This window comes from Pezoporus occidentalis, unplaced genomic scaffold, assembly GCF_034315485.1.
Source record: "Pezoporus occidentalis ecotype Australia unplaced genomic scaffold, CSIRO_AGI_Poc_V1 ctg18, whole genome shotgun sequence".
Classification (NCBI taxonomy): domain Eukaryota; kingdom Metazoa; phylum Chordata; class Aves; order Psittaciformes; family Psittacidae; genus Pezoporus; species Pezoporus occidentalis.
The window spans coordinates 12,213,436-12,231,035 of NW_026913640.1; the positions used below are offsets into that span (position 1 = coordinate 12,213,436).

Below are 17,600 nucleotides of genomic sequence, written 5' to 3' on the forward strand. Positions count from 1 at the left end.
TTGAGGGCTGGCATTTGTTTTTAAATAACGTGTTAAATTCCCTCAATCACTAAAATTTTACTTGATTCAGCTACTATCCTGTTAACTGGCAGACCATAGTAGAGACAGAAAATAAAAATACATACAAATATGAAAATACATATATGAAAAAAACATTTCCAATATTCACATAAACTTAGAATTTATGAAGCCCACAAGACTCATAAAATCATTTCTGGTATTCAAAAAAGTTGAGTTTCAGGTAATTACTATAAAGAACAGTATACTAATCTAGGCACTAAGAACTTCTAAAAATCTACTTGTTTCATGTAGACTGCAAATATTTTGCTTTTCTTAAAATATGTCTTCACACAACACTTGTGTCCTTCAAAATTCCCATGTTCTTGTTTTTTATCTTAATACATGCCTACAACACTATAAAATGGAAACCACTGAGTGACTTACATATTTAAGATCATTTTTGAACTGCTTCAGTTCATAGCCTCTGGAAATTTTTGGAGAAATCAGAACGGCTCCGTGCATATGACTAACTAAAGAGGTAACTGTTCGACGACCTACACCACTCCGTCCTGCCAAAAGAAGTGATCCTCCAGGAAAACTTAGCACTCTGTCCACTTTAGACATATAACTGAGGACTTCATGGAACAGTAAGATCTCAATTTCTTTTTTGTCTCGCCCATAATGAATAATACCCTATTAAAAAAGGGAGAAAGAGAAATGCATTCACTAATAATAATTAGAAGCAGTGAGGTATAAAAGCATCCAACATTTAAAAGTTTAGAAAAGAAGGGCTTGAAAACTTAACAGGCAACACTAGCATTCATTACAAATAAATTATTTATGTGACAAAATTTAGATACCCTGCCTAGCCTTTACCAGTAATGAGCACACCACATTACCCTCAGAACCAGGATACCCTAGAAGTCTTTGATATATTGAAATAGAAATCTACCATTTAATTAGTTAAGAGTAAATAATTGACCAGAAGAAAGTCTGAGCTGTGTCTCTGACTACAGATTAATTAATACATAACTTAGAAGAGTGGTTTAGACAGCTAATTGCTGCATAATTGCAGATTATGGAATCTGCTAATGAAACACACATTATAACAGATCCTAAAATTAAATTCTGGCCTTGTTATACTTAATAAAATCTCATCTGTGACGCCCAACATAATTGTGTAGTCAGAAAAAAAAACAGACTCTTATTTCTGAGGCTACTGAACTTCACCATTTCCGATGCAGTCTATTGGTCACAAGTTGGCAATTAAGGAGAGGGAGCAGTTTCTCATATACAAAAGCAGTCCATCAAACACTGCTAATAAGACAAGATGATATCAAAGCTCTCGTCTTGAAAATCAGTCAGCCTAGCACAGTTAACATATTCACGTTTTCTCATCGAGCTCAGTTTTTGTACATTACAAACCGCCAAACAATCTATTTGTATTTCTTCAAATCAAAATTACTTTAGCAATTACAAATTCAATTTCAATTTCAAGCTGTGTGGTTCAGTTGATACACTGGAGGGAAGGAATGCCATCCTGAGGGACCCTGACACGCTTGTGAGGTGGGCTGATGCCAACCTCATGAAGTTTAACCATGCCAAGCGCAAGGTCCTACACCTGGGTTGGAGCAATCCCAGGCACAGCTACAGGTTGGGGAGAGAAGAGATTCAGAGCAGCCCTGCAGAGAAGGACTTGGGGGTGTTGGTTGATGAGCAAATGAACATGAGCCAGCTGCAGTGTGCGCTTGCAGCCCAGAAAGCCAACCATATCCTGGGCTGCATCAAAAGGAGTGTGACCAGCAGGTCGAAGGAGGTGATCCTGCCCCTCTACTCTGCTCTTGTGAGACCTCACCTGGAGTATTTTGCGCAGTTCTGGTGTCCTCAACATAAAAAGGACATGGAACTGTTGGAACAAGTCCAGAGGAGGGCCACGAGGATGATCAGGGGACTGGAGCACCTCCTGTATGAAGACAGGCTGAGAAAGTTGGGGCTGTTCAGCCTGGAGAAGAGAAGGCTGTGTGGAGACCTCATAGCAGCCTTCCAGTATCTGAAGGGGGCCTATAGGGATGCTGGGGAGGGACTCTTCATTAGGGACTGTAGTGATAGAACAAGGGGTAATGAATGGGTTTAAACTTAAACAGGGGAAGTTTAGATTGGATATAAGAAGGAAATTCTTTCCTGTTAGGGTGGTGAGGCACTGGAATGGGTTGCCCAGGGAGGTTGTGAATGCTCCATCCCTGGCAGTGTTCAAGACCAGGTTGGACGAGGCCTTGGGTGATACGATTTAGCATATGGTGTCCCTGCCCACAGCAGGGGGGTTGGAACTAGCTGATCTTAAGGTCCTCTCCAACCCTAATTATTCTATGATTCTATGATTCTATGAAATTCAGAAAGCAAACATTTTATGAAACCCTAATACACAAATATGTATGTACATCAACGCTGCGTATCAAACCACTGCAAATCACCAGCAAATGTGACTGATGCCCTTTCATTAAAATAACCTTGCTACATGATACTTCCTACTGCCTCCATGTAATATCACAAACGTTCCCTCAAGTGATCAAGCGTAAAAGATGATTCCTCAAACAAGCAGCAGACCGCACCCTAAACCTGGCTGTTGCATGCTACTTCCTGCAAAAAATATCTAGAATAACTGCTGCAAATCCTTGCTGTGCACATTCTTTAATCTTGTCTCACTTTTTGAATAATATCTTTCAGGTCTGTTGAGTTTAGTTTGCCAAGTGGCCTTCCATGTGGTGGCAGTGCCTGGCCTGGCGCGATGAATGCCTCTTGACAGGCTCCCCAGGTTACATAGAAGGTATCTGTGAAAATCAAATTAAACATTTGAAAGGTTAGGTGCTCAGCTCATATGCTATTTGACTTGATCAGACTGATTTGATTAAGCAGTTCCTAAACAAATATTTCAAGTTTGTGTAGTATGTCTCAAATGGTTTACCTGCCATATTGTCCAGAACATCTGAGCCCAAATCACCTTGAAATACTTTCATCAAAACATTATCAAATATCTGAAGTTCTTTCATGTCAACAAGTTTGTCACGGAACAAACGATGTGCTTCGTAAGCAACAATTTCCAACACATACTCTGCGGTTTTTACTGATGATCCTTCAAAATTTAAGGAGAGATTTAAATTTAAATATTTATAATAAATATTACATTTCTCAAATTTTCCATTTTAAAATATAAGATTGAAAAAGAGAAAGTGGAATTACATACCAGCAGGAGAGCATCCATAACAAAGGAGTAAAAGTAAACATTATTAAGTGCTTTTTAGTAATAGCATTATGAATCAATGCAAAATAAAATGAAACATATTCTATTAAAAAAAGTGCTCCAGTTCAGTGCCAGCATTTTAATGAAAATGAACAAGGTGTTGCACGCAAAGTAAAAACTAAAAGACAAGATTCCAGGTAATCAAAACAAGAAAAAACAGAAGACTGTCTTAAAGGAGAAGAGAAAGACTGATAACAAACACTAAAATAACAATAAATACCAGTAACAGTCTGTATTACAAAATGCCACTAGAAAATACAAAGCTGCAATATTCTTCAAAAAAGTAAGAAGGAAAGTGAGACGAGTAAATGACATCCCATATTGTTCATCACTGAAAAAGTGTGTATGTCACCTTAGGATTCAGCAATGGAGTCCTTAAATGGGCTGGGATTACCCATGCATTGATTGTCAGTGTAGTTCTTCTGACCTCATTCAAGCTACATTATACCATCCTATGATGCAAGAATGAGCACAACATTCTTATCACCTTCATACTCTTTAAGCAGCCCTCTGTGTAGCTCTTTAATTAATGTAGAAGCTAAAACACAATAAGGTGTAATTGCTCATGATCTAGTAATAATGCCAACTTCAAAGACAGACAAGATTAGACAGAAGCCTATGCTGTTATTTGGAAAAGCATACAAAATGCCTTTACAAATTTCATAATTTCCAAAGTTAAGGAAAGAAGAACTTTCAGACAAGACTGCAATTAACAAGCATTCCCAAACTGTGAAAATATTTGGCTCTTCTGTAGAGATTTGCAAACATTTACATCAATGAGATAGTTTTCTAGATGTTTTCTGTATGTTTAAGGGTGGTTATATTCTTCATTTTTCGTTAAGCAGGTCATAAACAATGTGTATTAGTTGTAGTTCTGCAGTTTACCTCACGCAAACATTTATACAATAACCTCACCACATTTACACAGTCAGGTATAAAAAGACAAGCATGAGAGGCAAGCAAGACAGATATGCTGAAAAAAAAAAACCAAACAACACAACACCCCCACCAAAAAACAGAAAAAAATGGTGGGGAGTAAGGGGTAAATTTCAAGTTCTCACAACAGAGAATGCAGTCCCAACTTACTAACTTCCCTTAATTTACAGATAGCTCCCACACATATTTGAAAGCACCACTGGAGCTTTTAAACTTGTTTACTACATGTTATGGAATTAACTGCTAGGCATCTTTTCCCTCTACTGAGTTACAGACAGTTCACAGTTTAGGAAGAGTTGTGGTCAATGGCTCATTGTCCAGCTGGAGACCAGTAACAAGTGGTTTCCCTCAAGGATTGGTGTTAGGACCAGTCTTGTTTAACATCTTTGTCGCTGACATGGACATTGGGATTGAGTGTGCCCTCAGCAAGTTTGCCGATGACACCAAGCTGTGTGGTTCAGTTGATACGCTGGAGGGAAGGAATGCCATCCAGAGGGACCTTGACACGCTTGAGAGGTGGGCTGATGCCAACCTCAAGAAGTTTAACCATGCCAAGTGCAAGGTCCTACACCTGGGTGGGAGCAATCCCAGGCACAGCTACAGGTTGGGCAGAGGAGAGATTCAGAGGAGCCCTGCAGAGAAGGACTTGGGGGTGTTGGTTGATGAGAAAATGAACATGAGCCAGCAGTGTGCACCTGCAGCCCAGAAAGCCAACCACAGGTCGAAGGAGGTGATCCTGCCCCTCTACTCGGCTCTCATGAGACCTCACCTGCAGTATTGTGTGCAGTTCTGGTGTCCTCAATATAAAAAAGACATGGAACTGTTGGAACAAGTCCAGAGGAGGCCACAAGGATGATCAGGGAACTGGAGCACCTCCCATATGAAGATAGGCTGAGAAAGTTAGGGCTGTTCAGCCTGGAGAAGAGAAGGCTGCGTGGAGACCTCATAGCAGCCTTCCAGGGTCTGAAGGGGGCTTATAGGGATGCTGGGGAGGGACTCTTCATTAGGGATTGTAGTGACAGGACAAGGGGTAACGGGTTAAAACTTAAACAGGGGAAGTTTAGATTGGATATAAGGAAGAAATTCTTTCCTGTTAGGCTGGTGAGGCACTGGAATGGGTTGCCCAGGGAGGTTGTGAATGCTCCATCCCTGGCAGTGTTGAAAGCCAGGTTGGACAAAGCCTTAGGTGGCATGGTTTAGTGTGAGGTGTCCCTGCCCATGGCAGGGGTGTTGGAACTAGATGATCTTAAGGTCCTTTCCAACCCTAACTATTCTATGATTCTATGAAGAGTGCCATAGGTGAACAAGCTGCATGTGGAGTCAACAGTAAGACTGACATCAATAATAATTTAGGGCATTAGAACTGCTTTACCAGTGAAAATCAAATAAGTGACTTACCGCCTGCTAAATCATATCTGAATAAACCAAGAACCCACTGAGTAAGAATACGTGGTGTGAAAAGGTAGTGACTGTGATCATCAACTGTGAATTTCGCTCGTATCTAAATAGAGGAGAGAAAAAAATGATGTTTTAAAATGTAAAATACTTAGAAATGTAGCTTCATTTTTTTCTAAAATACCAGACAAATTAGTTTTCTATTTAGTCTATATATTTATTTTATTAATGAACTCTTTATTTAGTTTTTTTAGAAAGTGAAGAGATTAATTAAGTGCTCTGAATCTCTTCTCCGCCCAACCTGTAGCTGTGCCTGGGATTGCTCCGACCCAGGTGTAGGACCTTGCACTTGGCATGGTTAAACTTCATGAGGTTGGCATCAGCCCACCCCACAAGTGTGTCAAGGTCCCTCTGGATGGCATTCCTTCCCTCCAGCATATCAACCGAACCACACAGCTTGGTGTCATCAGCAAACTTGCTGAGGGCGCACTCAATCCCACTGTCCCAACACCAATCCCTGAGGGACACCACTCGTTACTGGTCTCCAGCTGGACATTGAGCCATTGACCACAACTCTTTGCGCGCAGCCATCCAGCCAGTTCTTTATCCTCCGAGTTGTCCATCTACCAAATTGATGTCTCTTCAATTTAGAGACAAAATTAATAATAATTAAAACGTTTCTTCCGTACTATTTTTGATGCAAACAACTGAACCTGGGACTTTTAGTGCAGTAATAGACAAAACACACCTTTTTTTTTTTTTTTGAGAAATACCAAATGTAAAATGGAAAGGAAATATGAGTGTAATAAAAGAATACCTAAAACAGTAACAGTCACTACAAAAGACTTTATAGTAATACTAACTTTTACCCCAGAGAGAATATTTGAATTTACATCTTTAATTCAGAGAATAACTGAATCAGTTATTTGGTTCTATTTTGATAAGATTTAAACTTGTATTTCTTACAATACATTGATGGTATCGCATGAAACTCCTGGTAACTGGTGCATGCTGGCCAGTGACTATTCCAACATTCCAGGAGAAGAAAATGAACCTGTGTGTCCAAACACCTAACAGTGTAAAATTTTAACAGGTAGTCCTTGATGTTTATAGAGCACTGCACCCTCGTATCTCTCTAGTTATAAAGGTCTGAACATTTAACAATTTTTGAAGGACATTGTCTCCCCATCCATTAAGTAGTTAAACACTATAATCCACATTTTACAATTCAAGAACTGAAAGTATAGATGTGCCAAAATCATACAATAAATTTGTTAAAAAGCAGTAGCACTTACTCTGTTTGACGCTAATACCTAAGATTCTCTGAAAATAAGTAGCTTTAAAATTGATATGAAGATATGAAAAAGATACAAACTTGGATTTTAATACTGACAAACCTTTTTATTCTCTTGTTAATATCAAAAGCTGATTTTTTTTAATTCTGAATTCTCCATTTCCTTGAGAAAAAGTAATCAAATTTACATACCTGTTCATATACTTGAACCATAAATCCTGCCAGCTGATGTATTTTTGGCAAAGAACCCCAAACAGGGTGATTCTTCAGGTTTTTCTGTAGTACAGGTTCCAAGTAGGCACTATAAATAGCTTGCAGTTGATCTCTTTCTGGATAGCTGCAAAGAAAAAAAACCAAAAAGTAATCATTATGGACTATCATTGTTATTTTTTTAATATAAAGAATCAAGTTATATAAAATTGCTGAGAAATTTTCATGAATAGCATTTCCATCTAGCAGCTAAATAAAATTATGATTTTACTGCAATGGGCCACCCTCAGAAATCTTCTAAATACATCTGTAAATGCATTCAAACTTAAAAAAAAACAGACCAACTTCTTTTCAATTTGTCTAATTTTGTAAGTAAACACCACCTTAATCTAAGGTTGCTTAAAGCAGGTTACTGAAAGCAAAAACATTCAACAGGAAACATATTTCAAACACTTCACTATCTGCAGGAAGCTATAGATTGCTCCATAGCTGGTTCCTAGTTCCATGAGGCACCAAACAGCACTAAATCTTAATATCCCAAACTGTTAGAAAAGATGAAGAGTAAAACAGCCACATCTTCATAAAGACTAAATTGAGCAGGGGCTGTACAGACAGAAGCTGAATCTGAGTTCTCAAAGTCATTTCCACATACTTACTCAATTGCACAGAGACGAACGATAGAAGTAAATCTGGAGGTAAGTTTATGTCTTCCTAATGTTCCGCCAGAACACATGGAAGCCACAATTTGTATGTTTTCTAAACCAACCCATTCCAGATTTTCATCATAAAATCCTTGATATGTAAGAACCTTTAATAATTAAATAAATATTTCATTAAAAAAGAAAGCCAACAGAGTATTGTACAAAACCAAAAAAAAAAACCAAAAAGAAATCATGAGCAGCACATCATTACTAGCATTTTCTTAATTGCCAGAAGTATACTATTCCTCCAGTTCACTGTCAGCTGCAAACCTGCTAAGGGTACATTCTGCCCTATTGTCCCAACCATTAATGAAGCTGTTAAACAGCTACAGGCTTCCAACTAGTCTTTGTACTAATGATCACCACCTTCTAGGCCTGGCTGTGCAGCCAGTTTTCAACCCATCTCACTATCTGCTTACCCAGCCTGTACATTGACAGCTTTTCTGTGACTACCAGGTTTGTCATTTCATTACAGAAGTTTATCAAGCTGGTCAAGCATGACTTGCCCTTGGTGAATCTATGCTGATCACTCCTGATGAATTTCTTGTCATTCATATGCCTACTTCATTATAACCTATTGAGGCAAGCACCGTTGTTATTTACTCATGTATATAAGCCAAATAAAAATGACATCTTATTTCTTGCTGACACCTACACATTCTATCAAAGCAGAAACACAACTAATGTCAATACAGATGCAGACTCTTAACTGAAAATAATCAACGTAGGTATTTACTACGTACACTAAACTATTTCCAGTATACTTAAGTCTCCTTATAAATAACAGACATAAGTGTTCACCTGCTGTAGAAAAGCCACGAGAGTGCTTGTTCCCCATTTATCAGGTTTGGGTAGATTGATATCTTTTAAGTATAAAACAAGCCTTTCACAGTCCTTTGGTCTGTATACTCTCCCAGTGTTTGTACTGATTACAATGCAAGTTTGACATAATTTTTGTAGAAGATGTTGAGAAGTAGTTTGTGCGCTGCAGTGAATGGTAGCAACCTGAGTGGATCGGAGTTGAGAAAATGCATAATGAAGCAGCATCCTAAAAAAAACAAATGTGTACATACATGTAAGCATAAGTAATACATAAATGCATTAAAATACTCTGTATCCAAAGATACCGTACAGTTTTTATAATTAAAATGCATATAATACATACTACATTAATGAAAAAGGTGATTCATGAGGTTTGCTGAATTAATCATTCTAGCCTTAGTATTTTGCATTTAAGAAATGCAATTAAAAGTAGCATAATTGCTACAAATACCCAGCCTAAATATATTGTATATAGTGATACAACCTATCTAAATAAGGAACTTAAGCAAATGGATGAGCTAAATTCAGTTGCCCACACACAGGTATCTAGTGCCTCTTGAGATGAGGCTAGATACCTCATATGACTTTCAGCTGTTGCTCCAGGATAGCAGAGGTTTCCCAAAGGTCCCGTTTCATACGTAAAAGCCACATTCAGATGCGTTAGATGCACAGAGGCAGCCTGAGCTTTCCCTATAGATCTGCAGATGAATTTACCTACTTGCCCCTAAAGAAGGCTGTTTCATTTGTAGCCTAAACAAGTAATATTCTAGCAGAAAGTTGCATGATAAAACCATTATAGCAAAATATTACAGACTTTGTCAAATAGCTAGAAGTGTATTTTGCTTAAAAAGGAAATACTTCTTACCCTTTTCCACATCCTTCAGGACCCACAAGAAGAAATGGCTGCTTATTATTAAAGTCTAGCCAGGGTCTAAAGTAATCTAAACCTCTCTGCATGTCAGGGGTTTGGATGACAGGAAGCATCTGGAGATTACTGAAGTCATCAGCTGTTAGATTTTCAGGTTTCTTCAGCTGATACTGCATTAGCTGTCCAGTGTCAGCATCGTAGTATGTGTCCAGAGGCTTTCTTGGATCTGGTGGAGATTCTTGTGCCCAGCTGAAGATCTTTAAAGAAAATAAAGCTTCCATTAAAACCATAGTCCTAATGACAAGATCTACAATTTCAAGCTAATAAACAAACGTACAAAGAATACTGTAAAATCAAACATTTAATTCTTCAATTTGATAGTTTTAAGGCTGCCTTTGAAAATTCAATCATGTTATGCATATGCCTTATGATTAAGCCCTTAACTAAATAGTAATATATTACTCTGCCAGATACTTTTTCATAATATGAAGAACATAAATTATATTTAGCAAAGCTTTATATAACCTTTTTTCATATTAGGCAACATACTTATTAATAATCGTAAGAATGAGGTAACTCCTTCACAGGATGCATCAATAGCTAATTCTGGAAGCTGAGTCTAAAATTTACCATCTGCCCTGTATGTATGTTGTAGCTCCAGGCTGTCTTTTGGAAGGAACTATTTCCTTCTCTCAACACAAAACACAAGTGTGATTGTGGAGATAACTATCTCCAGGGACAGGCTTCTGTAGACATTATGGACCAGTATACCCACATAGTTTTCCAACTCTGTGCCCTACTCCTTGTGGCTCCAAGTATCTACACACAGAGAGAACCACATCCCAGTGCATACAATACATAATGTCTACATAATGCTGTGAGAACACCTCCCTGGTGAGGAGCAACAAAGCCCTCACACTCTGAACAGAAAAAAAACCTCACAAAATAAAATCTGTATTAACATACACAATACATATACACCCACACAGTCTGCTATATGGGGTCCTTGCATAAAACAGCATGGATAGAGGCCATTCTGCATCTCCTGAAGCAGCACCACAGGACTGCTACCTGGGCTGGATGCCCTTAGCAGCATATCAGAGACATCTGAAACATTCCATTACTTCTCAGCTATTTCTCTATAGGCAACAGACTGCAAACAAGTTATAGCACAGGCAGCCCACTATTGTAAATTTGCATTGTTAGAAGACAGAAAATAACTATTCCTACTACATATACTAAGAAATTTTTAATAAACTGTCTGAAAAACATTGTTACCTCTTTTGCAAATTCTTGTCGTGATTTTGTGTTCAGATTGCCACCAAGACCACGTAACAAGTTAATAACAAACTGTCCACGATCGGTACACCCATGAAGATGAGACAGACCATTCATCACAGTTCCAACCAAACTTGTTTCTACCACAGAGTCATTCTGTAAATTACAAGATGTAGTAGACTTGAATACATTCCAAAGAACAAATGTTATGTATAGCTAGCAATCATTGTTCATTGACACTGCCACAAATGATGAAACATCTCAACACTGCTGTTCTAGAAAATTCACTTGAAATTAAACTGTTTATAAGCATTGACTTGGAAGTTTTAATATCAGACTACATACTGATGTAATTCAGGATAAGCAATTAGAACTTTCCTTGCAGATTTTGAGAATCTATAAGAAATCAAGGTAATCGTATACTGGAAAACTCTCTCTTGAATGGATTTTGCTATATAACAGCAAACAGGATTTGCAGCCTCAGGATCAATGTTATGTTTTTTTCCTGTGTATACACATGAAGACACTTTAAAAGTCTAAAAATCTTCATGGGTGAAAACCAAGAGGGGAAATAAATCTAAAACCATAATAGGAACATATATGTTCCACAAGGGGAGGTAATGCAGGTCTCACAAACACTAGTTTACTGGTCACAGCGGTGGGGATGTCTCCTAAATAATGTCTTTGTGCAACATAAGCAACTTGTTCAATGCATATGCAACTCCTTCAGGAAAATGGGAAGCAGAGAAGCATCTAGGATCCTTAAGAAAATCTAGCATATGTAGAAAAATTATCTTGACATACATTCCAGAATCAAAGAGTCCAGATAATGTATTTAACTTATTAAGAAAACAGCTACCGAAAAAACACTGAGGGTTTTTTTAATTTAAAATTTAAAAATTAACATGAATGATCTCTTCAGTGTCAAACTAGAAAAATGAATCAATCTTGACAGAAGCTGAAATTTGCTTAAGTATTCAGTACTAACCTTTTTCACAACCCAGTTTAAAGCCTTTTCAAAATAGTCCCCAATCCAGTTTTCAAGGTTGTATCTACATTCTTCAGGCTGACTTCTTAGCCAAGATTTTATCAGAGACTTAAGATCTGTATCTTCATCACTAAGTGCAAACAAAACAAAATGAAATTCAGTTAAATGCAAGGCATCCACATCTCCACATAGATAGGTTCAAATTAACAAGAAAATTCCAGGAAAAGTTCAGGGAAACACTTTAACAAGAATTTCTATACAATATTCAAGCTCTCTAAGGGTCACACACAAAGAATCCACCATGTCTCTCTCAAAAAATGTATTAGTCAAAAGTTTATAACATGACAGCACACCTAAAAGCAAAACCTAAAGTAAAGTTCCCCAGTGATGTAAGCAAGTAATTAAATTGTTCCATCCACTTTAGGCTATCTTTCAAGAAAAGTGTGAGGTTAAAAGTTTTTTTAGTGGGAGGTGTCCCTGCCCATGGCAGGGGGTTTGGAACTAGATGACCTTATGGTCCTTTCCAACCCTAACTATTCTATGATTCTAAAAGCAAGCATAGCTGCTTACTTTAACAGTATGTAATACTTCTGTGACCTACCTCAGAAAGATCATTCCCATTCGAGATATTGTAGCAGGAGAGGCACAGCTAAGATCATGAGTTTCAAATATAAAGTTGACATTTAAGCCAAATTGAATTCTTTCTCCACTGGGCATAGTCAACAATCTGTTGTCATCCAAAACGGAATTCAAAGATTCAATCCATTCAGGATCAATATCACCATCACATATTATCCATGAAGTAATATCTATTAACAGCACAAAAATAAAATATCAAACCCAAGAAAAACACTTAAAAGAATCATGCCTTTTGCTATTTTAACACCAGTTAAAATGCTAGTGTTAAAAGCTTTAACATAAGCTCTATGAAGAGATTCCTTACGTGTTTTATCTTTTTCTTTCTATTTTTGCTTTCTTACTACAAAATTTGCAATAGTCAACATTCTAATATTGTCACCAAAAGCTTTTCTTACCTTATGGTATCCACATATAATAACACATATAAAAATGTATTTGAAAAAAACCCACGATTTTCAGTAATTTAGGCATAAGGATGTATAACTCCCTCACAAACATACCTCGGGGTTCTCGTACGACTTGTCGAGCACTATTTGTAAGTACGCCATCAGACCATTCTCTGGTATCCATGTCAATATGGCCTAGCAACTGATGTCGAGGCATAGCTTTGGGATTCATAGTGTACTGTTTCACTATTTTGCCAGTTTTACCAAGGGCTGCCTTTAACATCCGCCAAAGTGTTGATTTCCCTCCTCCACTTGGGCCTACAATAACTACACCCATCCTTTGACGTAGCTGCTCATATAATTCCAAAGCCTTCTTGATCTAGATAATAAAAGAGATAATGGCTATTTTTTAGCTTTACAACTTCACAATCATTCTTTTTAATGTTTTCCAATTAACCTTGCATGCAGTCACTTTGAATTTTATTTTTTGAAACAATAGATATTTGCAGAAGTAATTAAAATTATGATAACAAAGAATATCAAGAAACATATTTTTGATGTTAGAAGCATTTCACTAAGTCACTATTATAAAAATAACAGCCTTCTTTGGGCATATATTTAGTGAGAAACTAATGAACCTTTAGTCACAAAACTTCATCTAACCCTACAATAGATAAACATAGATGAGACACAGAACTGCTTGATAAACCAAACGTTCATTTATTTAATTCCTTCACTGTCCAAAACATTCACTGGCATTTATACCTGGCCTGAATAAAACTGTGTCATATGTTCACAACGTAATTTACCTTGCACTATTTTTCTTTCAATTACATAACTGATATACCATATTTCAAACACACACCTATTTTTTCATATACATATAATTAGAATCTAACTACCAGTTACTGACTTTTTTAGAAAATTTCTTTCAAAAGTAAACAGAAATTAATCAAATGAATGTAATATTAATCAGTTATAACTCAGAATAACACATTTTTTTGCTGTTTTATTGCTGTAGTTAGTTTACCTGGGGGCTTATAATTTCCAAGTTTGCTTCTTCAAAGACTTGTTGTAAAGCTGTAGTTAACTCTGCATACTCCACATCTTTAAAGTCAATGCCAGGAAATACATCTTTAACCAGTGCATCAAAACGTGAGCAGTCCGCAAATGTAAGTTTTGACATGGTATTAAGCCGCAGAGCTTGAACCACCATGTGACTTTCATTAACTGGAAATAAAAGCAAAGAAGTCAGATCAGTTTAAGTTGTTCATTGGGTTTTTTCCCTTAGAGTGCATCAGCAATTGAACTCACACTGCTAAGACATTGAAGGTGGAATCACAGTGTAGACTGCATTCTACTTCATGTACCACTCTAAGTTAGATAAGTGGCTTACTGTATGTTTCATATATGCTCACAAACCCATCCTATACAGATATGAGATGGTTATGATGCTAGCCAGATAGTACATAACAGCTTCATGATTAAAGAGGGACTAAGAGTACAATAGTTTACTTGTGGAAGTACTCATGACAGAAATTAAGGACCTGGATTCCAGACCTTACTCTGCCAGAGTCTGAAGTCACATCTCTGAAGTGTGTCCTAATTAACTATAAATATTTACAACACTCTCCACAACTCCTCTGGAATCAGAACTACCATGGAAATGTAACTGCTTTGGGACAAGAACAAAAACAACCACAGGAAAGTTTTACTCTGCCAGAAAAGTTAGGATTCTCATGATGGGAAAGGCATAGGGTTCTTATCTCTGGGTTTTTTTTATTTTTTAATCAAATTGCCTTCTTATGTAAAACACATACACTTTCAGAGAACAGGACTAGGAACCACAGGTGAAAATTATCCTGTGTTTCTGTCCTCCTAATGCAATCTAACACCATGTAACAATTTTAGCAAATCTCAAATGGAATCAAAATGGTCTGGTGACTGATGAATAATGATGGCATCAGAGGATCAACCTTCCTGTCCTAATCTAAGTGAAAACAAGAGTGTTTGAGAATCACTCAAAATCATCCCAGCATAAAGTCCTATATCTACGTTCTTATACAAGCTCCATCTAGAATATAACAACGGTCTTTTGTGATCTCCTAATGGAGGACTTTCACAGATTATTTTTTTATTTTAAATTGCCTCCAGATCTAAACCACGGCTTCTCAAAACTCCAGTGAACAAGAAACCTGTAGTGAATAATACTGGTACAATATCCCAAATAATCAAAAGTTTGGTATGGTCAACCTTACTTTCTTTCTTTGCTTCACTTTTTTTCAACTGATGAAGAAGATTGCCACAGCCTCTCAAAACAGTCTTCAATGCTCGTAAACCCCAATCATAGTGCTGCTGTTGTGTCAGAAGCTCCCTAAATTTAAGAACAGCAATGATGTAACAATCTTTATGTGACAGCACCTGAATTTTTTTTTTTTTGGCAAATGAATACGTTCATTATATAGTTCTGGGCAAAAGAGAGACTGATGAGTATTTGTAGTGCCATCTGAAATGCATTTCAGAGATACAAGCAATGACACTGAAATTTTCAGAGGGAGTAACGTAATTACGTTATTAATGTATTTATAATTGTCCCTCGAAGCATTATGTAAAACCTCTGGACTTTGTTCTAATATACATACTTATAACCTGTCACTTGTATTTCAACAACCTCAAGAGTCTAAATTCAACACAATGCTTGTGAGCATTCATATGTGAGCATAATAGGGGAGCAGTACTTTGCCACCTTGAGATTATAACTGCTTTCCAAATATTTTCACACCTGAACCTCCCAATATATTGCAAGATTTTTATTTTGTAAGTTAAATTAATATCTACAGAGATTTACCATTCAGATTTAAGAGCTGTATTGACTGTAAAACTTTTGATGACTCCAAACGTGTGGCTTTATGCCTAGTTTTATTTCTGACGCAGCTTTCTATAATATCCATGTCATAAAATATTACAAAAAATTAACAGAAAGTATGTGTAGATTGCATCCCTACAGTCATAGTCTAAATGGAGACTACTGGCATAGTCTAAATGGAGAAGAAACAAGATGGTAGTAAAACAAGCACAAAGATCAATGCTAAAATAAAAGAAGGAAGGAAGAGAATTAGAAAAGTAACACAACGGGGTGGGGGGAGGGGAGCTTACCTTGCTAGATTAAAAATAGACACTAACTTTCTACCGAGTATTTTAGCATCCTTAAAGCCTTCTGAACACAAAATCACTTCTGCAATGAGTTCATTGTCTGGATGAGTCATAGCAACTGGCCTGAAAAGTTGTTTGAGGTTATCAGGCAGTTTTTGTCTTCCTCCATAACCTTTTCCAGCAGGATTCAGAGTGATAAAGATTCCAGAATTATGATCCACTTCAACCTAGCATTAGAAGTTCATTGTAATAGTATATTGTCATATGAAACACTATTGAGCAATATTTTGTGGACTATGTTTAGTTACAGTAGTCACTTTTTAAGTTTAACCCTGTTGTTTATAGACTATTTTTCTAAGAAAAAAATAAGTAAGTTTTCCTGTACCTTTTTTCCAAGCATCTCACATACAGGACTATGTTTCTGCAACGCATGTTGGATTGTCTGAATCTGCATGGATACTGCAGACAGTACAGCTTCCTCAAGTCTGTTGAATTCATCAAAACAGCCCCAGGCACCACACTTCACTAAGCCCACAAATATGCGCCCCATCGATTTCACATCAATGCCCTTAAAATTAGAAAGAATACTATTAAACTTCTAATAACAAGAAAACAATGAAAGACTGTTTCCCAGCCATTAAAAAAAAAAGTGATTGGAAATGTCACAAATGTCTAACGGAATCTGTACCAAAACTATTGCTTGAATATTCCTTTATGAAGTATGGGCATAGATATCCAAATCCTAAATATGCAGAACCATATTCACCTCATCACAATTGAAGACTAATACTTGTCTTCCAAGAAGTCCACCCAAAGCTTTTACTGATTCTGTCTTTCCAGTTCCAGCTGGACCATAGGGATTTCCTCCAAGGCCCATCTTCATAGCCTGAGTAAGAGTTAGGTAACACTTATCTGTCAAAGGTGTATAAACAAGTTTAGGGGAATTCCCCTGCAGAAACAAAACAAATTATATTAATTGGTAAACAGAAATTATTGATGATGCAATTTAATTTTATTCATTAATTTGAAAATCATCAACTCATAGAATAGTTAGGGTTGGAAAAAACCTTAATATCATCTAGTTCCAACCCCCCTGCCAGGGGCAGGGACACCTCACACAGAACCATGCCACCCAAGGCACTGTTCAAACTGGCCTTGAACACTGCCAGGGAGGGAGCATTCACAACCTCCCTGGGCAACCCATTCCAGTGCTTCACCACCCTAACAGGAAAGAACTTCCTCCTTATATCCAATCTAAACTTCCCCTGTTTTAACCCGTTACCCCTTGTCCTGTCACTACAGTCCCTAATGAAGAGTCCCTCCCCAACATCCCTATTGGCCCCCTTCAGATACTGGAAGGCTGCTATGAGGTCTCCACGCAGCCTTCTCTTCTCCAGGCTGAACAGCCCCAACTTTCTCAGCCTGTCTTCATACGGGAGGTGCTCCAGTCCCCTGATCATCCTCGTGGCCTCCTCTGGACTTGTTCCAACAGTTCCATGTCCTTTTTATGTTGAGGACACCAGAACCACATACAATACTGCAGGTGATGTCTCACGAGAGCAGAGTAAAGGGACAGGATCACCTCCTTCGACCTGCTCGTCACGCTCCTTTTGATGCAGCCCAGGATACAGT

General features: G+C 37.5%; 1 protein-coding gene across 1 annotated transcript in view; it reads right to left on the reverse strand.

Moving 5' to 3' along the window:
- Positions 1-17,600, reverse strand: part of DYNC2H1 (dynein cytoplasmic 2 heavy chain 1) — a 164,891-nt gene that overhangs the window by 116,380 nt on the left and 30,911 nt on the right. The window contains exons 33-49 of the mRNA XM_062615336.1: positions 16,735-16,917; positions 16,354-16,536; positions 15,972-16,195; positions 15,074-15,189; positions 13,846-14,045; positions 12,930-13,194; positions 12,392-12,599; positions 11,791-11,920; positions 10,803-10,958; positions 9,522-9,781; positions 8,636-8,882; positions 7,790-7,941; positions 7,116-7,260; positions 5,633-5,735; positions 2,963-3,130; positions 2,704-2,828; positions 445-693 (exon numbers count right to left, since the gene is read on the reverse strand). Of these exons, the coding sequence (XP_062471320.1) occupies positions 445-693; positions 2,704-2,828; positions 2,963-3,130; positions 5,633-5,735; positions 7,116-7,260; positions 7,790-7,941; positions 8,636-8,882; positions 9,522-9,781; positions 10,803-10,958; positions 11,791-11,920; positions 12,392-12,599; positions 12,930-13,194; positions 13,846-14,045; positions 15,074-15,189; positions 15,972-16,195; positions 16,354-16,536; positions 16,735-16,917 (3,114 nt within the window). The remainder of the gene's footprint in view (positions 1-444; positions 694-2,703; positions 2,829-2,962; positions 3,131-5,632; positions 5,736-7,115; positions 7,261-7,789; positions 7,942-8,635; positions 8,883-9,521; positions 9,782-10,802; positions 10,959-11,790; positions 11,921-12,391; positions 12,600-12,929; positions 13,195-13,845; positions 14,046-15,073; positions 15,190-15,971; positions 16,196-16,353; positions 16,537-16,734; positions 16,918-17,600) is intronic.